The following is a 21,026-nucleotide window of genomic DNA, read 5'->3' on the forward strand; positions in this document are numbered from 1 at the left end:
CGCCCATTTAGCCACTCAGTCAATACAAACAGAAACCCCAGTGGTCATCCTTAACTCTTTCCCTCCTCCTCCCCCATCCAACCTGTCACCAAGTCCTGCTGATTTTACCTCCTAATCTCTCCTGAAATCCACTTCTTTCCATCCCCACTGCCACCATTCCCAGTCCAGGACACCAGCTCTTCTCTACGGCTTCACTGCAACAGCCTCCCAGCTGGTCTCCTGATGCCCTGACCTCCTTTCTCCCCATCCCCCACTGGAGTGGTCTTCCAGAACTGCAGATTCGTTCATATCCTTCCACTGTTTGAAACTCATCAGGGGCTCCCTATAGCTCTGAGATCCCTGACATGGCCTAGAGGGTCCTGCATGATCTGACCCTTGTCTACCTGTCCAGCCCCATCTCTCAGCACTCCACCTTTCACTCTAGTAGATCATTTTATTTCTTTCTTGTGCCTGGGCTCTCTTCTCACCCCTCACCCCCTTCTGCCCAACCCTTACTTATCTGGAGAGTCCCAGCCCAGAATGTCTGCCTCTGGAAAGCCTTTTAAGACTTCCCAAGACTTGGGGCACCTGGCTGGCTCAGTCGGTGGAGCATGTAATTCTTGATCTTGGGGTCATGAGTTCGAGCCCCATGTTGGGCATAGAGATTACTTCAAAACAAAACTTCCCAAGACCAAATGAGGTGCGTATTTCGGAGTCAGCTACCATGTCTGTTGGTCCACCACCCCTTCTAATGATTAAAATGCCCCAACAGCTGTCCCCCAGCAGGGGCGTCAGGCAACCACACGAGTCTGCCCGTCTACTCCTTTCACCACGAGCCCAATGCAGTTAATCCGTACATTTGCCATTTATATAATTTGCCCACTGCAAAAAGTACTTGAGAACATGGAGAAAACAAGGAATCAAGCATCAGGAAGTGTGAGAGAGAGAGGCCGTGAGGTGGAGTGGGGCCCCTGGAGCTGCTGATTATTGGTGTATTGGTATCAGGGTTTTTCGTTGTAAGCAACAAAAAACATCCTGGCAAGTTTAGGATGAAAGGGAATTTGTTAAACATACATTGGCCACTTTACAGACTTCCCAGTAAAGGCCAGAGAACCAGACTTTTGGAACTATGTAGCCCGGAACAGAATCAAGCTGCAGAACCAGTCTGGTGAGCAAAACTCCGCTCCCGCTCCAAGACCAGATCACTGAAGCCCGCACTGCTCCAGCTGCTGAGCCAGAGACTCGGTGTTACCACAACCTCCCTGCGCAGAGAGAGGATCCTGGACCATCCCCTCCTCCTTTGTGGTACCAGCTCCTGATTCAAAGTCTGGGTATCGGTTGGCTTAGTCATACTTCTGTGACCCAGCTGCAAGGAAGTCTGGGAGAGCAAATCTGGTGGTTTCAGGTTTTGTAATAGGAGGCCAATTCTGCTTCTCCAAATATTCCTAAATTGAAGGCTTTTGCAGACACAGAAAAGGGATTCATATGCTTTGGAACCTACTGAAATGATCCTATGTTTCACTTTCTTCACATGTTAATATTCTGGATTTTTTTTTTCTAATTTCACATCTTTGAGTGCTTGGGATTAACATTACTTGACCATTATTAATTATTCTTTTAATATAATTCCACGTTGGTTTGCTCACATTTTACTTAGACCTTTTACATCTAAGTTAGAAAATAGAAGTGGCTTGTAGATTGCTTTTGAGGGGCTTTGTCTTTTTCTATTTGTTTGTTTGGTTTTGTTACCAGAGTTATGCTGGCTTTAGAAATTGAGTTGGAAAATTTTATATTCTCTGGAAAAGTTAGAGATCATAGGGATTTTCCGTTCAATGCAGGGTTGGTGGAATTCACCTATAAAACCATCTGGACTTGATGCCATTTGGGGGATAGCTTCTGGAATACCTTTCCAATTTCTAGTATAATTTTTGGTCTGTTGAGGTTTCTTGGGTCAATTTTGATCTTGAGTCAATTTTGGTAATTGATAGTTTCTCATAAAATATCTATTTCATGTGGCTATTCAAATTTATTATTGCAGGTTTGAACACATACTTTTATCATTTGTTAAAATCTCCATTTCTGTAGTCATGAGCCCTAATGTTGCTTGTCTTTTCTCTCTCTTTCTCCCCACCCCTCTTTTTTTCCTCACTGGACTTGCCAAAGATTATTCTATTTTACTGGACTAGTCAAAGAACCAGATTTTTTTTTTAAAGATTTTATTTATTTATTTGACAGAGCGAGAGACACAGCGAGAGAGGGAACACAAGCAGGGGGAGTGGGAGAGGGAGAAGCAGGCTTCCCGCTGAGCAGGGAGCCCGATGCAGGGCTCGATCCCAGGACCCTGGGATCACGACCCGAGCCGAAGGCAGACGCTTAAAGACTGAGCCACCCAGGTGCCCCAGAACCAGATTTTTAAAAAAAGATTTTACTTATTTATTTGATAGAGATAGTGAGAGAGCACAAGCAGGGGAGGGGCAGGCAGAAGGAGAGGGAGAAGCAGACTCCCTGCTGAGCAAGGAGCTTGATGCGGGACTCGATCCCAGGACCCTGAGATCATGACCTAAGCTGAAGGCAGACACTCAACTGACTGAGCCACCCAGGTGCCCCAAAGAACCAGATTTATTAGTTTTACTAGTCAATTACTTTTTTTTTTCTCTTTGATGATAAATGTCTGCTTCCACCTTTAATCTTACTTTGAGCTTATTTTCACGTTCTCTTCCTACCTTCTTGAGTTGAAGTCTTAGTTCACTTATTTTCAATCTTTCTTGCTTTTCAGGTAAATCCACTTAATTCATACTTTTCATCTTAGTACTGCTTTGTGCCACTTAACATGTTTTATCATGTAATACCTAAGGGGAATATGTGTAATTTTTTTTATCCAGCATCCATTCCTCTTGGATAAGAGGACCCCAGTTTCCTTTTGGGAGACTTCATCTCCTCAGACGAGTACAGACTTGATAGGAGTATAGAAGTAGGCATGCTGCCCTCTCGCTTTGGAAACCCAAATGTCTTTGGAAGTTCCTTCCACCGGGTACTTCCTGTCTCCACCTGAGTTTAGCTCCGGGATGTAACCTAATCATGGACAACTGTTCCCCTTGTCCTAGGATTTCAAATGGTGAATGTGGTGACAAGAAAAGAGAAAATAGAACTGGACAGCATTCATTTCAAGAAAGTGTTCAGGAGGGGCGCCTGGGTGGCTCAGTCAGTTAAGCGTCTGCCTTCGGCTCAGGTCATGATCACTGGGTCCTGGGATTGAGCCCTGCATCGGGCTCCCTGCTCGGCGGGAAGCCTGCTTCTCCCTCTCCCACTCCCCTGCTTGTGTTCCCTCTCTTGCTGTGTCTCTCTCTGTCAAATAAATAAATAAAATCTTAAAAAAAAAAAAAAAAGAAAGTGTTCAGGAAAAGTGTAGAGTAGTTCCTCCTACAAAGGCCCCATTGCTACCTGATTCCCGGGCAATCCTGGACTGTCCACGTTCACTTGTACCCAGTGAGTCCTGCATCTTTCCAACAAGTCTCTATTGCAGTAAGTCAGGCAGAGTTGATCTCATCCAAAGAGTCCAATTCAATGTTCTACCTGTGGTTCATTTTTAAAGAGTTGGTGCAGGAGACATTAGTTGGAGGATCCATTCAACTTTTCTTTTTTTTTTCTTTTGGAAAATTACTCCTACTTCATCCTTAGGATTCTTGGTGGGAATGATTCTATCCCAGCTGCATAAGTGGACCTCAGCCAACCACTAGGTCCCAGACAAGTAGCCTGATACAAGCTGGTCAGAGTATCCCGTGGTCAGAGTGAGACTGGCCCAGGGACAGAAACAAAGTCAGTGGGTCCTTTCCATAACAAAGCCCAAGACTTCGTGGGATGGTTGAAGAAAGCATACTTTCTCTGGATGTGGACAGGAAATATGTAACCCCAGATGAGCTGTAGGCATCCACCTTGTGATCACAAGGGCTGTGGTCTTAGGATGAAGCTAATGTCAGAGAAGGCATAAAAAGAAAATGGGAAGAAATCATTGGCATCACTGAGATGCTGTATCAAACCAATTGTGAAGTTCTGTGAGCCAAAAATCTGCTTATTTCTTTAAAAAAACCAATTGGTACTGGGATATTTACTTGCAACATAATGAGCTTTAAGAGGTAAAGATTAGGGCACCGGGTGGCTCAGTTGGTTGAGCGACTGCCTTCGGCTCAGGTCATGATCCTGGAGTCCCGGGATCGAGTCCCACATTGGGCTCCCTGCTCGGCGGGGAGTCTGCTTCTCCCTCTGACCCTCCTCCCTCTCATGCTCTCTGTCTCTCATTCTCTCTCTCTCAAATAAATAAATAAAATCTTAAAAAAAAAAAGAGGTAAAGATTATATTTTCCATTTTTCTTTTTTTTTTTTTTTTTTAAGTAGAGTTGTCTGCAAAGGTATTTTTTAAATTTCAGGTGAATTTTTAAACATTAGATTCACGTGCAATTGTAAGAAATAAGGCAGAGATCCTGTGTACCCTTTATCCACAACCACTGCTCTGTTCTTCATTTCTATAATCTTGTTGCATCAAGAATGTGCTATAGGGGCGCCTGGGTGGCTCAGTCGTTAAGCGTCTGCCTTCAGCTCAGGTCATGATCCCGGGGTCCTGGGTTCGAGCCCCCATCGGGCTCCCTGCTCGGCGGGAAGCCTGCTTCTCCCTCTCCCACTCCCCCTGCTTGTGTTCCCTCTCTCTGTGTGTCTCTCTCTGTCAAATAAATAAATAAAATCTTTAAGAAAATGTTCTATAAATGGGATCATACAGAATATGACCTTTGGGAGTGGGCTTTTTTTCACTCAGCATACTTCTGTGGAGATTCATAGTTTGTAGCGTGTGTTGGTAGTTCATTTCTTTTCATTGCTGGGTAGTATTCCATTGCATGGATGTAGCACAGTTTAACCATTCAATAACTGAAGGCCATCTGGGCTGATTCCAGTTGTTAGCTGTTATAAATAAATCTGCCTTAAACATTAGTGTACAGATTTTTGTGTGAACATCAGTCTTCATTTCCCTGGGAAAATGTCCAGGGGTACAATTTCTGGGTCATATGGTAGTTGTGTGTTTATTTTGGGGAGTTTATCTTTGGGTTATTTTTTTTTTAATTTATTATTTATTTATTTATTAGAGAGAGAGAGTGAGCATGAGCAGGGGGAAGGGTAGGGATAGAATCTCAAGCAGACTCCTCACTGAGAGTGGAGCCTGATGTGGGGCTCAATCTCACAACCCTGAGATCATGACCTGAGCCCAAATCAAGAGTCAGATACTGAAACGACCGAGCCACCCAGGTGCCTCTTTTTGTGTTATTCTTTGGGTTTGTTCTATTTGGGGTTTGCTCGACTTCTTGCATGTCTGTTTATGTTTCTTTACAAAGTTGGGTAGTCTCTCAGGACACCTGGGTGGCTCAGATGGTTAAGTGTGTGCTTTTGGCTCAGGTCATGATCTCCAGGTCCTGGGATCGAGTCCTGCATGGGGCTCCCAGCTCAACATGGCAGATGTTTTATTAGAGTCCCAGAGCTTCCTGAGACTTCCTTTTTAAAGATTTATTTATTTTAGAGACAGAGAGAGAGCACAAGTGGAAAAGGGGGTAGGACCAGAGGGTAGAGGGACAAGTAGAGTCCCCATGTGGACTTGATCCCAGGACTCTGAGATCCTGACCTGAGCTGAAATCAAGAGCCAGACGCTTCACCGACTGAGCCACCCGGGCGCCCCCCCCCCCCCCACTTTAGGAGTCTGTTTTCTCTCTGTTGTTCTGAAAGGGTGATTTCTATAGTTGTATCTTCCAGCCCACTGATTCTTTTCTCTGTTCTCTCCATTGTGTTGCGGGGCCCACTGCCTGAGCTTTAATTTCAGCTGTCCTGCCTTTCAGCTCTACAGTCTCCCTCTGGTCCTTCTTTAGATCTTCTATGCTTTTGCTGAAGTCGGGTCTGCATCTGTCTCAAGCGTATCCATAATGTCTTGTTAAAGCATTTTTATCGTGGCTGCTTTAAACTATTTTCCAGAGAATCCTCACACCTCTGTCCTTTGGCTGTTGGCAGCCGCTGGTTGTCTTTGTTATTCATCTCAAGGTCTTTGCGGTTCTTGGTATGAGGAATGATTTTTTTTTTTTAATGGAAACGTGGCCATTTTTGTATTATTTGATGAGAGTCTGGGTCTAAACCTTCTGTTCTAGCTGGCTTTTTCTGACACCGCCCTGGTGAGGAAAGGCGGTGTTCGAAGCTCAAGTCCCCCCTGTGGTTACCCGCTGGCTCGGGCAAAGTCCCCGCTCCCCTGCTTGGCCTTCCCAGAGAGCCCCCCTCCCCGGCAGGGATGTTGGGGCGACTCATGACAAGCCTGAGGAAGGTGGAAATCTGGGCTCACCCTTTGGCCTTTGCAGGTGTGGGTGTGGCCAAGTTTGTGGTATTTGTCTGGAAGAGAGTGGTGATTTTCCAAGTGTTTTTTTTTTTTTTAAGAGTTTGTTTAGTTATTTGTCGGAGAACGGGCACAAGCAGGGCGAGTGGCAGGCAGAGGGAGAGGGAGAAGCAGACTCCCCGCGGAGCAGGGAGCCCGATGTGGGGCTCCATCCGGCAACCCTGAGATCATGAGGTGAGCCAAAGGCAGATGCTTAACCGACTGAGCCACCCAGGCGCCCCGTATTTTCCAAGTTCTGCCTTGTTAGGCTACCCCTCCCCTGGTCCTTTGGCTAGAGAGAGCAGGCTTTTGTTGGGGTATTATTATCATTATTATTTTGTCTATTATTATTTTGTCTATTCGGTTCTAATTGCTGACTCCTTCACCTCTTATGTTTATATAGAATGTTCTGGAGTTTAGTTGGACTTAATGGGCCGAACAGGGGAAAAGCACATCCACCCCATCTTCCCAGAAGCAGAAATCTCCCTGGTGGCTTTGGCTACTTTTTACTGGTAACTACTCAATTTCTCACAGTTGGCAATAAACATACCATGCGAGGGTTAATTTTATGTATCAACCTGAGCCAGACTCACCATTTGTTAACATTTTGTCTTGTTTGCTTTATCACTCTTTCTCAAGTGTTATTGCCTGAACTGAGACGAACATGGAGACATCGTGCCCCTTTGCCTCTCACATTTCCATGTGGATTTCCTAAAAACAAAGACATTTTCTTACATAACTGCAGTTTGCTTATGAATTTCGGGAGATTCAGTATGGATGCACTAGTATTATCCAGTCTACAGTTCGTGTTCCCATTTTGCTGACTGTCCAAAAAATGTCCCAGGGTCCCACCCGGGACCACAGCTCTTTGGTTTCCTATAGTTCCTTAAACTGCCTTTATTCTTTGGACTTTGACATTTTTGAAAACCACAGTCCAGTAACTGCACAGAATGCCCCTCGATTATGTAGGATTTCCCTCCGTCTGTGTGACGTTTCTCGTGGTTGGTGTGTTTCAGTATCACAGAAGTGAGGTGGCTTTCTCAGGACAATCATTATCAGGAAACACTTCATATCAATTTGACCTAGTTCTGGCCATGTTCACTCTGCTACGTGGTTAAGGTGGAATCCACCGTGCTTTCCCATGGTCAAGATCCTGTTTTTCCTTTTGTCGCTAAGAAGCACTTTTGTGGGGAGATATTTTGATGCCATGTAAATATCCTGTTCCCAATTAAACCGTGGCCTATAAATTGCAGCACCCATCGATGACCCTTGCAGGATTCGATTATCGCTGGGAAGGTTGAGAAACTCTTTTTAGGTGATTTAAATGTATTCCTTTTCCTTGTAGCCGGAAGAACCCGACTAAAACAAAGACATTAGAATCAGAAGCGGGAATTCACGGAACGGATCCCGGGTGTCATCAGGTGGGATAGAGTTTCCACCCGGTGTTGGCCTGGGGAAGCCACTAACTGGGCCGCCTCCAGGGGTCTCTTGGGCTCTAAGGATGGGCCGCTCAGTGGGGCCATGGTGGATTTGATGGCTCCAGCTCTGGGAATTCCAGGAGGGGGATTGGTCTTTGAGCTCTCTAGGCTGGATTAGTTGCTGTATTGTAAATGCCTACATCCGTCCACCCCTCCAGGTGGCAAACTTGGGCAAACTGAAGGGGTAGACACTGTTCCGTGGACTGAAGAGGAATGACCGCACCCAGTAAGATGCCTCCTTTGGCTTCTCTCCCTGTGTCTCCTGCCTCACATTGATATGCTTTACCAGTGAGCCCGCCAAAATCCTACCTGCACGCTTGCTGAAAGACACCACTGCTGGAGAACACACCCCCTCCCCATTCCCTCGCTCAACCGAGCTGGTCGCTGGTCCCTGGTCCCGAGCTTGGCAGTCAGCAGGCTCCAGGCGGAGGGTGTGATGTCCTTTGTTGAGCAGAAATTCTTAACTGTAATGTATTCAGGCCATCAACATTTCCTTTTATGGTTCGTGGTCTTGGTATCTTGTTTCAGAGAATCCCACCCAAGGTCACAAAAATACTCGTCCCCATTCTCCTCTGTTGGCCTTAGGTTTCCCGTTGTTTTAAAGTCTTTCCTCCACCTGGAGTTTACTTTTGCGTGTGGTGGAACTTAGGGATACAGCTTTCTTTCTTTTTTCTCCTCCCCAGAGGGAGGGAGCTGCTTGCCCTGCCTGCTGATCCAACCTGTCCTTCCTGATGTCACTCCACTGTTGGCCCATAACCACTCTTGCGTGTGTGCATGGGCGGCTCCTACTGGCTTCCCACAGTTTGTCAGCAACTAAGAAATACGCCATAGCTGTGTCTTTGTGTATTTCGTGTATGAGTTTGTTGTTACTTGTTTGCTCTAACTTCCGTGGTGTGTTTTAATATCCGGCAGGGTGAGTCCTTCCCCTTTTCTTTGGCTATTCATGGACCTTTTTACTATCATAAACATTTCATCTTTTTATATAAAGAAAAATTTATTTATTTAAGGAATCTCTACACCCAGCGTGGGGCTCGAACTCACAACCCTGAGATCAAGAGTCACGCGCTCTGCCGAATGAGCCGGCCAGGTGCCTCTAGACTGTCAGGAACATTTTATAATGAGTTCCTCCTCAAGTTCCTAAGAATTTAACTTGCAAATTATTTGGGGGAGAACTGTCATCTTCATAATGTTGAGTCGGTGCATCCAAACCAAGGGTTTATCTCCCCATTTACACTGAACTTTTATGGCCTTTAACGGTTTTATGTTTTTTTCCATAAAGGTTTTACATAAATGTGAAGAACATCCTTAATAAATTTTAGTTCTCGGGTGCCTGGGTGGCTCAGTCAGTTAAGCGTCCGACTCTTGGTTTCGGCTCAGGTCATGATCTCAGGGTCGTGGGATCGAGCCTGGTGTCAGGCTCTGCGCTCAGCTTGGAGTCTGCTTGAGACTCTCTCTCTGTCCCCCTGCTCTTTCTCTCTCTCTCTCCTCCTCTCTCTCAAAGGAATATATAAATCTCTAAAAAAATAAGCGAAGTTTAGTTCTGAATACTTTATAGATTCTGTTACTGTTGTGATAGTTTGTTTTCTATAGCTTCAAGCTGATTATTGCCAGTACTGAGGAGAGCGAGTGGCATTTATAAGTGTTTCTAGCATCCGGCAAAGTCCCTGGCTCTCCTCTTGGTTCCAGTGGTTTGCTTAAGTTCAGGATGTTGTTTTCTGAAGTTTTTAAAAGCTGACATTATACACTACACTCTGTGGGTTTTCCTATTTCTAATCAAAGAAGCATGGGGGTCTTTCTCTGTGAATCCACTAGTGCAGTTAATAATATGGGTAGACTTTCTGATGATAAACCATTTGAATTGGTAGAAATGGTCTCAGCTGCGTGTCACAGAATACCAGCAAAGCTTTCTTAAAACCCAAGGGCATGAACTTTTTTTTTTAAGTTTATTTATTTAAGTAATCGCTATGCTCAACGTGGGGCTCAAACTCACGACCCCGAGATCAAGAGCTGCATGCTCCTCTGACTGAGCCAGATGCTGGTCCCCCCCCGCGGCCATTAACTTCTCAACCAGCAGAGAGATGGGCCCTCCCAGGCTGGTCTGGTAGCTCAATGGCGTCATTCAGTAGGAAGGAGCCCATCCTTCTAATGGGCCATCTCTGGCACACTGGCCTTCTGTCCTCAGCCCAGTCACCTCATGGTGGCAACGTGGCTGCCACCTCAAAGGCATGAATCCAGTGGTGGAAGGGAAGGAGCAGGAGCAAAAGTACAAAAACACTTTACCTTAGGTGACTCTCCTTTTACCAGCAAAGGACAGACTTTGCTGGCAGCCCTGGCCCCTTGCAGACTTCTAGAGACCTTGGTCAGAAATGGATCATGGTGCTTCTGGCTGGGCACGTGCGGCTGCCCTCAATAAGATGGGGTTCCATTGGGAGGAAAGAATACATGTCACCCCTGCATTTGTGGGACACGCTGGATGTAATCAGGCTGGATGGTTTCTTTTGCAGTCAACTTTTGGATGTGGTTGGCCCGTATTGTATGTAGGATGTTCATGTTTATGTTCATAAGTGAATGAGACCTGTGGCGTCCTTCGCTGAAGTTGGAACTTCCTAAAATGAGTTGGCTTGCCTTCTTTTTCTGTTTTGGGGAAGAACTTGTGGGAAATTAGATGATCCGAAGGAACGTTTGGTAGAAATCACCTATAAAGCCTCCAGGGCATCAGTAGGTGGAGGGGGGGGGGGTCTTTTGTTACATGGACATCACTAGCTGAGCTTTGTAACTGCTTCTTTCTACTTTTACTGATATCACCCCTCCCCACCTTCCACATATAAAGTGGCACTTATTTTTAGTAACGGATGAATAAAATGAATTAAAAAACCCAGCCTTGGGATAAAGCGGTGAGAATCTCCTGTTTCAGATTCTTGTCCAACAAAGGCTCTCCCCATGTTTACAATGATGTGGCTGAAAAAATTAACAGTCAAATGCAGGAATATGTGTTCTCTGCTTTTAGACCACAGGGAGAAAATCAGTGTAACTTTGATCATATCTTCCCTTTAAAAATCAGTTTTACATGCTATTAAATAGAAAGGATCAAACAAGGGGGCGCCTGGCTGGCTCCGTAGGTGGAGCGTGTGACCCTTGATCTCGTGGTCATGAGTTTGAGCCCACACTGGGGGTAGAGATTCCTTAAAAATAAAATCTTTAGGGTGTGCGTGGGTGGCTCAGTTGGTTAAGCTTCTGACTCTTGATTTTGGCTCAGGTCATGATCTCAGGGTCATGAGATCGAGCCCCACGTCAGGCTCCATGCTGGGTGTGAAGCCTGTTTAAGATTCTCCCTCTCCCTCTCCTCCCTCTCTCTAAAATCTTAGGAGATGCCTGGGTGGTCCAGTTGGTTGAGCATCTGCCTTCAGCTCAGGTCATGATCTCAGGGTCCTGGGATCGAGTCCCACATCAGGGTTCCCTGCTCAGCCGGGAGCCTGCTTCTCCCTCTCCCTCTGCCTGCCGCTCCCCCTGCTTGTTCTCTCTCTGTCTCTCTCAAATAAATAAATAAAATCTTTTAAAAATAAACTAAAAAAAGAGAAAGGATCAAATGATCAGTAAAACAAATGTCTTCTGTAAAAACTGGTCACATTTAATCAAAATGTGACATGTTATCTAATTCATTTAATACAGAGACAACTTTCAAAGGCATGACAGTGGTCAGTCCTGATGGGTGTGAATGGATCTCCCTTTATGTTGCTTCCGTTCAAATGAGTAGAACTGAATTTTTTTAAAAAGATTTTATTTATTTATTTGACAGAGCGAGCGAGCACAAGCAGGGGGAGTAGCAGAGGGAGAAGAAGAAGCAGGTTCCCTGCTGAGCATGGAGCCCGACGTGGGACTTGATCCCAGGACCCTGAGATCACGACCTGAGCCGAAGGCAGACGCTTCACCGGCTGAGCCACCCAGGCGCCCCGAGTAGAACTGAATCCTTCACAGTCGACTATAGGCCCGCTGTTTGCCATCACTGATGTGGAGTAGAGTATTGGCAGGAGAAACGTTCGTGATGACTAGTTCTCTCCTAACAAAGAATATCAAACGAAGGGTCTGGGGCGCCTGGGTGGCTCAGTTGGTTAAGCCACTGCCTTCGGCTCAGGTCATGATCCTGGAGTCCCGGGATCGAGTCCCTCATCAGGCTCCCTGCTCGGCGGGGAGCCTGCTTCTCCCTCTGACCCTCCCCCCTCTCATGTGCTCTCTCTCTCATTCTCTCTGTCTCAAATAAATAAATAAAATCTTTAAAAAAAAAAAAAAACAAAAAAACCCGAAGGGTCTTTTTCGTGATCTCATCACAGGACCGAGGGGACTTTTGGAAGGAAAATACGGTTGGGCAAGACAAAAACCTTCCCAAGAACATGGCCTGTGTGTCAGAAGTGTGTGCCCATAATTGTAAGGAGGGGAAGGCGAGGATGCGAACATGGAAGGAAAATAGGAATTGTGTGTGTGTGTGTGTTTTAAGATTTTATTTATTTATTTGACAGAGAGAGGGATATTGAGAGCAGGAACGCAAGCAGGGGGAGTGGGAGAGGGAGAAGCAGGCTTCCCGCTGAGCAGGATCATGACCTGAGCCGAAGGCAGACGCTTAACGACTGAGCCACCCAGGTGCCCCAGGTCTTATTTTTATTATTATTTTTTCAACTTTTAGAAATGGAGTCGTGATTTATACACAGAGAAGCGCACCCATGGCTTTTTAAAAAAAGTTGAGTTCCACTTACTTCAAATACGAGTAGATCCTGTGTGTTCACGGAAGAGGATCCCCAGTGGGTAGGACTCCACCAAGGCTTCTCGCACCTTTTCCCTGTGAGGATGGCCCCCTCTTGGGGTTGGGGAGGAACCGGGCATTCCTAGTGGTGGCTCTTCTCGGACTCTGAACCACGTTCTCCTGGGCTTCCAGAATCCTCGGCAGGATCTGCGTGGCAGCAGTCATGCTCCAAACGGCCCTCTCCCTCTGGAGCCAAGCCCACGACGTTCTAGAAGGTTTCCTGGAATGCACCATCTGTTCTCAGAGGAGAACTTACAGGAGACCTGGAATCAGGTGGCCAGAGTGCATTCCTCCTCTCCTGCACCCGTGAGTTCCCCAGACTTTGTAGCCACGTGAGTAAAGAGGTCACGTCCTGGGGAGGGTGCGGGCGTCCTCCTGGGCCGGGGGGACCCCTGGCTGCGTCGGCTGCCCCAGATCCCCCCTCCTCTGCCTTCCCTCTCACCTCTACCTCCCCCATCTCTGTCTCTCTTGTTTCGGACCCTCCCTGTGGAAGATTCTTAGTATGGAGTCTTCCCATTTTCATCTCTCTCCTGAGGAACCAGTGGCCCTCCTGCTCGGGTCTGCGTTCCCCTCCGACACCAGGACCACTGCCCCCCTCCAAGCGTCTCTCCCCGCTCCCCATCGGTGCTGTTACCCTTGGGGAGGCGCCCAGCGGCCCAGGTGCCCCACCACCTCATGAGCCTTGGATGGTTTTCAGGAACAGAGGAGATGAGTCGGCAGCTCTGGGTTTGTCATTTGCTTGCCTTTGGCTTATGGTTTGGACCTTACAGAAGTATTTTGTGGTTTTTCTTTATGGTCTCTGATTTGGGGCTGCAGGGGAGGGAAGAAAGAGGCCTTCTTCCCTCCAAGATAAGGAATACGCTGCTGCTGGCTTTACGTAGGACTTTCTTGATTTCATTTTATATTCAGATTATCTGGCCCACCGAGCAGCAGTCGGGAGCCGAGGGTCTGGTGGTTATTTTGATGATGGGTTTTCTAGTTGTCCCAATGGGATTTATCTGATTAAGGCTTATTTTCTATATTAATGTACTATTTTATCTTCAGATTCTCTTATACTGAACAAAAGCAGCTCAACCCTCTTCATCAGCATGGGTAAATCAACGTAACAAGATAGCCTTCACCCGCGGGTTTGGCAAAAATTGTCAAGCTTGATGCTGTTCTGTCCTGGGGAGGGCGCGAGGAAGACAAGCATTCTCGTACTCCATTGGCGTGAATGGTGTAAGCGGGTAGATGTTTTTTTTGAAGAACAGTTGGGCAAAAGGCACCAACGTTTTTTGGGGTTTTGTTTTGTTAAGGCATGAACTTTTTGTCTCCGCTGTTTCCCTGCTAGGAATTTGCCCTCTGGATACATTTGCAAAAGCAGAGCAAAGAGGAATGCATAAATCTGCTCACGCCGCAGAGCAGGTGACCGCAGAACCCAGAATGGTCCGCATCTTCAGTGTCTACCGGTCGGGGCGGGATCCCTTACCTGGGGCGCATGCGTACCACGGAGCACCGCGCAGCATCTCAGGAGAATGAGGGGCCCCCGGGGCGCGGGCCACAAGCTGCACCACACACCAGGCGAGAAGTTGCAGGAAGTAAACGCTCGGTTGCTTCTGAATCCATGTATATGCACATACACACACGTGCTGGACTTCGTCTAGAAAGATGCACATCAGGGGCGCCTGGGGGGCTCAGTCGTTAAGCGTCTGCCTTCGGCTCCTATCGTGATCCCAGAGTCCTGGGATGGAGCCCCGCATCGGGCTCCCGGCTCAGCGGGGCATCTGCTTCTTCCTCTCCCTCTGCCCCTCTCCCTGCTTGTGCTCTGTCTCTTTCTCTCTCAAATAAAAAAAAAAAAACCTTAAAAAAAAAAAAAAAAAAGGAAAGATGCACATTTAACAGAAGCTATTAGCCTTTGGGGAGAGGAACTGGGTGGAAAGAGGAATGATGTGATTTTGTGTTTTTTCGTCTACTTGGCACACGATGTTACATTGGTGTCAGGTGTACGACCTAGCGATTCAACAAGAAAGGTTTGAGTTTCATGTCTATCTGGACTTTTCTGTGTTTCTAGTGATAGCGTGCGTTTATTTTTTTGAAGAGACACATTATTATTCCATTACAAATGCTCAAACATCGGGACAGGTAGGTTGTCATGACTGGAAGGAAAACAGAAGAATTGAAATTTCGGGATAACAGTTACCGCTGAGAAGGGTGAGGGGTAGTCCGTCGGGGGTGGGGGGCACCGAGAGGTTTCCAGGGACGGTGGATGGTGGGCATGTGTTTATTATTGCTCTTTTAACTGTACAAATGTTTTCTATACATACTTGTACATGGTATACACTTTATAATTTTTTTAAAGATTTTATTTATTTATTTGACAGAGAGAGACAGCTAGAGAGGGAACACAAGCAGGGGGAGTGGGAGAGGGAGAAGCAGGCTCCCGCAGAGCAGGGAGCCCGACGCGGGGCTCGATCCCAGGACCCCGGGATCATGACCTGAGCCGAAGGCAGACGCTTAACGACTGAGCCACCCAGGTGCCCCTACACTTTATAATTTTAACAGAAGGCCCTATTAGGTGGGGCAGTAACTACCCTCAGGTTTTAGGTCTGCTTAATTTGACCTTGAGGCCATTCATTTGCTCTTGTATTTCAGACCTTCCTTTGCACTCCGCAGGCCCCTGCTTTATGCCTTTTTAGTTTCCCGCCTTCCCCTGTCTCCCTGACTCCTTAGTACTTTGCTCTCAGTGCCACCAACCTGTGAACCTCTCCCAGTAACGTCCCTCCTTGGTCCTGGAGGGCAGGAAAATGCTGTATTCTGGGAGCAAATGGCTCAGACCTGCGCAAGAGTGGAATTATGAATTCATGAATTACCTACACTTTTATCAAAGACCTGCCGTCTGCCAAGCTGCTCGCTAAGTTCTGGGGATGGCAGGGGGAGCTGCCTAGGCTGGTCTGGCCAGCGCTGATGGGCGGAGGGAGGGCGCTGCGGGCCAGGCAGCCTGGAGGGGTCTGCAGGCCCGCGGTGCGGGGGAGAGGGAGAATCCGTGTAATAACGTTTGCCATTCCTACATCTAAAGGACAGCATGCGTTGCTTTTTTATTGTCAGAAGGATCTTTCTGGGTATTGTGTTATGGGGCATTTTTGTTTTCTTTATGCTAGTTTGCTTTTTTTAATGCTACTACTTTTAAGTCAAAGGGAAATTTATTGGAAAGATGTAGAGGTGACTCGTTCAAAGGAAGTGCTGAACAACCAGCCTGCAGGTGACGGTGAGCGTAGCCCGGTCAGGGGTGGGGAGGCCAAGACCTTCTCTGGTCTGTGTGTCCCCAGTGCGTTGTCTCTCTCCCCGTGTGGCGACCAGCTGCCCCATGCCCCCGCATGTAAGCGTCCTGTCCGGTGCCCCCAGCAGAGCGCACCCTGCTTCCTGAGTGGTTGCCGGACAACACTGTCAGGGAAGGACTTCCTCGGGCCGGGCTTGGGCCGGTGTCCTCCCCTGGACCCACCAACCCTGGCCAGAGGGTGGGCGTCTCTAAGTACCTGGTAGATCCTCTGGGGTCCCCTGTTTGGAGAAGGAGGGACGGAGCTGGGAAGATGTTCCTTCGTTTGCACTGACTTATCTGTTCAGTTTGTCGAGTGCTTCTGATGTGCGAGGCTCTGGCCCTTGTGCTCCGAACACAGTAAGCCAGCAAGGTCTCAGCGATCAGAGAACGTGGGTGCTAGTGAGGGGGACAGTGTAGGAACCGGGGTCAGCTAGGCACTGTCCTGGCTCAGCTGAACCCACTCTCCCTGTTGACAGCAGGAAGGGGGGCTCTTTCTGTTGTGTGCAGAGGGGGCCTCATCAGACCAGCTTGGGGATCTCCACCGTGAGGGGACCGATGGCTAAGAATCCAGCCAGGCCACGGAGGGCGGCCGCTGCTCCAAGTGGGCGAAGGAAGTAGCTGCCTGTTAGGGTGCAATCTTTGGGTCCAGCCTGGAAGTCAAGGCATCCCCAGGAACAAAACTGTCAGGCTTTGGGGTGTTCATGATAGAAGCACAAAGCCCAGGCCTGACTCAGGTACCTGACCCCACGCACCGAGCAGGAAGCTTGGTGCCTCCGGCAGTTATCACCCTGAGCAAACCTGGAGGAAGACACGCTCAGCCCCGCGCCCGCACCAGCCCCAAGCTCCGCGCCCAGCCCTGAGACAGTCTTAGGCCAACCCCATGCCCGTTCCTGGCCTGCACCTGCAGGCTCAGGGCCTCGGGCAGGGGGTTGGGGGGCAGCAGGAACAAAGTCCGAACTTTGCCCCCGAAGAGGGCAGCCGCCATCACGAGAAAGCCGGGCCCACACCGCAGAGGAGCTTACAAAGGAGCGAGAAGAGGCAGGCTGGTCAGGATCCAGAGGAGCACAGAGCAGAGCTCAGTGGGAAAGGCGAGAGTGGCGGGTCCCCAGAGCTGCCTTGGCCTGCGACATGGCCCCGTCTGTCCCAGGCCTCGCGGAAGCCCCCAGGACACCTGGCCTGTGGAGCTGCTTCTTGTAACACAGGGAAGCCAAGTGACGCGGTGCCCCAGCTACCCTCGGACCACGCTGCTGTCCCCGAAGGCTGCCCCCTCCTGCTGGCCGCCGCGGTTTATCCAGCTCTAGAATCCAAGTGGCTGGGCTAGGGCAGGGACTTGCAGGGCCCGTTCACGTCCCATAAATCCCTGCATTTGTCAGAACCCTTGGCCCAGGCGCTGGCCCAGGGGCCATGGAATAGACCGCAGCACAGATCCAAGCCAGTGCACCCACCGGCCGCGTGCATGGAGCTGAGCTGCGCCCAGCACATCCGCTCTGCGGGGCTGGAGGGGAGAGCGCGGAAGGGTGAGGCTGTTCGCCGTGGAAGGAGCGGCTTCAAGGCCGCCTGGGAAATGGGACAAGCTGCGTGGACCCTCTGGCCTTTGGGGTCCTCGCTTGTAACACGGGGGCAAGGATGAGGGACCTCACAGGTAGAAGAAGGACACCCCAAAAGGACCAACATGCAAGCGTTTTGTCAAGTGGGAAAGGAACACGAGGTTACGTGATCAGTAAAGCTGACTGCCGAAGCTCCTGCGTCACTGCCCACCCGCTCTAGTGACCGGGGGCCTGACCAGAGTCCTCCTTCGTACTTTCGGGACAACGGTAACCGCCTCCCCGGATTAGCGTGAGGACGCAATGGGCAAGGCACGGAAGTGCAAGCGCAAACACGGACAGCTTCTTAAAGAAAAAACCAGATCCCTGGCACCCCAACTCTGGCATCCTCCTAACTCAGGGCTCTTTGGGGACGGAACCTAGGAATAGGAATTGTAAGCAAGCACCTCAGATGATGGACTAGGGTGGTCCAAGGACACTTTAAGATAAAAACGAAAAGAATCAGTTCAAGTGTGCTTGGGGCCGGAAGGCGGTATCACCACGTGTGGCCGCAAGGTGGCAGCAGGGAGGCCAGGAGAAACGGGCGTCTGGGGCAGGTGCCCGGAGGGGCCGCGGGTAGGCCCACCTGGGATTTAGGCTGTGGCGGGGAGACGGCCCTATTGCCGCAGGGTCTCCTTGCCAGGTGGTGCGTTCCTGCCGAGTGAGCCCCTGCGGCCGCCTGCCTATTACCAGCTCTTAATGGAGACCTCGCCAGACTCCACGGGCGGAAACCGCATTGCTGTGGCCTTGGCTGGGCCGGGGGTGGTGGTAACGTGTTCCACGGGAGTGACAGGAGGCAAGGGGTGTCACCTGCCAGGGCGGCTTACTCAAGGGACACCAGCGCATGTTCAGAGCAGGGCCACCCCTCCCCCCACCGCCAGGCTTGTGGTTCCAGGTGCTCCTCAAGGACCTGCACCTGCACCCGGTTGCTCCGGCCATAAGAGGGTCGGGTCTGTGGCCGCGGCGCCGGCCAAGCAGCGGGCAAAGGATGCTGGGATGGGGCAGCTGCCTCTGGGAGCAGCCAAATGTCTCTGGCTGCAGTAGCGGCGGGAAGAGGATTAGGTGACAGTCCCCTAACCCAGCCCGGAACTAACACCCCCCCTCCCTCCCTCCCACACCCTGGCCTGCCCCCTTAAAGCCTGCCAGGGCTCAGAATAACCCCGAGGACCCGACAGCGCGATGGCGGGGGCTCTGCTGGGCACCCTGCTCCTCTTGCAGCTCCTCGGTAGGGACAAGGGTCGGCCACACGCACGGGGATAGGGACGCCCAGGGACGGGGCAAAGACGGGAAACCGAGAGGCAGGCTCGGTGTCTGGCTCAGGAGACAGGGAAGAGCACAGAGCTCAGGGACACAGCAGCAGAGCCCTGTGCAGACCTGGAGGCAGCAGAGAGCCCCTCCCCCCAGCCCTTCCTCTGCAGAGAGCCCACCGCTTGACCCCATCCCCAGGTGGAGGTGAGGCGAAGAACGAGGAGCTGCGTCTTTACCACCATCTCTTCGACAACTATGACCCAGAGCGCCGGCCAGTGAAGGAGCCTGAAAAGAATGTCACCATCACCCTCAAGGTCACCCTGACCAACCTCATCTCCCTAGTAAGGTACCCCCGCCCCCACCCCCGAGCCTGAAATTGCACTCCTGGCTCTGGAATCCCACTTCCACCATCCTGACCCTTGTGTGCAGAATGAGAAAGAGGAGATCCTCACCACCAGCGTCTGGATTGGAATCGTGAGTCCAATCTGGGGAACAGCGGGAGGTCTTGGCCCCTTTCTCCCAGTCTCCTGGGGTCACCAGATGGGAGATGCAGGGCACTGGCGCGACCATCCCCACTCCTTAGGACTGGCAGGATTACCGACTCAACTACAGCAAGGACGACTTCGGGGGTGTGGAGACCCTGCGGGTCCCTTCGGAACTCGTCTGGCTCCCGGAGATCGTTCTGGAAAACAAGTGAGCACCGGGGCGGACGGGGCAAGCCGAGGACTGGGGGCTGGGCTGCACCTGGCGGGAGGGGGCTGGGCTTGCTGGGAGGGCGAGGGGGTCGCGGGCCTGGGCGGACACCGCCTCTCCCGCGGCCCACAGCATTGACGGCCAGTTCGGCGTGGCCTACGACGCCAACGTGCTGGTCTACGAGGGCGGCTACGTGAGCTGGCTGCCCCCCGCCATCTACCGGAGCAGCTGCGCCGTGGAGGTCACCTACTTCCCCTTCGACTGGCAGAACTGCTCTCTCGTCTTCCGGTGGGACGAGCGGCGCGGGGGTGGGGGTGGGGGTGGGGGGGGTGACTTCGGGGCGGTGGGGCGGGGGACGGGCCGGGTCCGAGCTTCCCCCGTGCGGGCCGGCCCTGGCTCCGCAGCTCGCAGACCTACAACGCCGAAGAGGTGGACTTCGTCTTCGCCGTGGACGACGACGGCGAGACCATCAGCAAGATCGACATCGACACCGAGGCCTACACTGGTGAGGCCTCCTCCTGCTCCGAACCCCCGCCCCTAGACGGGGTCCAGGGAGGGGATTCGCAGAGTGGGGGGCCCCAGGCCATCGAGGCCGGGGCTGGACACCGTCAGCCGGCCTTAACCTTGCCCCTCCCCCGAAAGCACTCTCGACGGTCGCGCCCGAGCGCCCCTCCCCGCCCGAACCGCCTTCGCCCCGACGGCCCAGACCTCCCGTGGCCCCACCAGCCAGGGCAGGCCGGCCACACCCTCTCCTCCGCCCGGAGCCCCAGGTGTGCGGGCCCTCGGGCCGGCTGACCGCGCCTCCCGCCCGGCAGAGAACGGCGAGTGGGCCATCGACTTCTGCCCCGGGCTGATCCGTCGCCCCGACGGCGCCTCCGCTGGCGGCCCGGGGGTGGTCGACGTTATCTACACGCTCATCATTCGCCGAAAACCGCTCTTCTACGTCATCAACATCATCGTGCCCTGCGTGCTCATCTCGGGCCTGGTGCTCCTCGCCTACTTCCTGCCGGCGCAGGGTAAGGGGCGGCCGAGACCCTAACCCCGGGCGCGCTGCTGGCGGCGAGGCCTGCTCTGACCGGGCGCTCCCACCAGCCGGCGGCCAGAAGTGCACCGTCTCCATCAACGTCCTGCTCGCCCAGACCGTCTTCCTGTTCCTGATTGCTCAGAAAATCCCCGAGACGTCGCTGAGCGTGCCGATGCTGGGCAGGTGACGGCGGAGGGTCCCCGAGGGGGGGCACGCGCGCGGGCGGGGCCACGCGAGCATGGGGCGGGGCCACGGCCGCGCGACACCGGGAGCAGCTCCGGGGTCCCGGCCCGCCTGGGCTTTATTCGAGCGTGGGGCGGGGCTGGGGCTGGGGCGGCGGGGGGTTCTCCGGTCCCCCGTCCTCCGCGCGGCTGCTGGACACCACCTTGAGGTCCCCTGAGTATCTCTGTCGGGGGCGGGCCGGCTCAGTGCCCCACCCCCCGCCTCGCCGCGCCCCGCCGCCTCCGTCCCCCAGCTCCTCCCCCCTCCATCTCCTCCCCCCTCCATCTCCTCCCCCCTCCATCTCCTCCCCCCTCCA

General features: G+C 51.4%; 1 protein-coding gene and 1 long non-coding RNA gene across 3 annotated transcripts in view; both read left to right on the plus strand.

Moving 5' to 3' along the window:
• Window positions 1–7,716: 7,716 nt before the first annotated feature.
• LOC110584673 lies at window positions 7,717–12,870 on the plus strand. Of its 2 annotated transcripts, none has more exons than XR_002480588.1 (3): window positions 7,717–7,793; window positions 12,529–12,647; window positions 12,778–12,870. It is a non-coding gene; the product is annotated as an uncharacterized LOC110584673 (long non-coding RNA). The 2 variants fall into 2 exon arrangements; XR_002480587.1 differs by lacking the exon at window positions 7,717–7,793 and adding an exon at window positions 8,697–8,763.
• A 5,832-nt stretch (window positions 12,871–18,702) lies between these two features.
• CHRNE (cholinergic receptor nicotinic epsilon subunit) overlaps window positions 18,703–21,026 on the plus strand; it is a 4,508-nt gene continuing 2,184 nt past the window's right edge. Inside the window, exons 1-8 of the mRNA XM_021694766.1 lie at window positions 18,703–18,748; window positions 18,970–19,112; window positions 19,201–19,245; window positions 19,355–19,464; window positions 19,597–19,752; window positions 19,869–19,969; window positions 20,280–20,480; window positions 20,557–20,671. Coding sequence (XP_021550441.1) covers window positions 18,703–18,748; window positions 18,970–19,112; window positions 19,201–19,245; window positions 19,355–19,464; window positions 19,597–19,752; window positions 19,869–19,969; window positions 20,280–20,480; window positions 20,557–20,671 — 917 coding nt within the window. The remainder of the gene's footprint in view (window positions 18,749–18,969; window positions 19,113–19,200; window positions 19,246–19,354; window positions 19,465–19,596; window positions 19,753–19,868; window positions 19,970–20,279; window positions 20,481–20,556; window positions 20,672–21,026) is intronic.

This window comes from Neomonachus schauinslandi, chromosome 15 (assembly GCF_002201575.2).
Source record: "Neomonachus schauinslandi chromosome 15, ASM220157v2, whole genome shotgun sequence".
Taxonomy (NCBI): domain Eukaryota; kingdom Metazoa; phylum Chordata; class Mammalia; order Carnivora; family Phocidae; genus Neomonachus; species Neomonachus schauinslandi.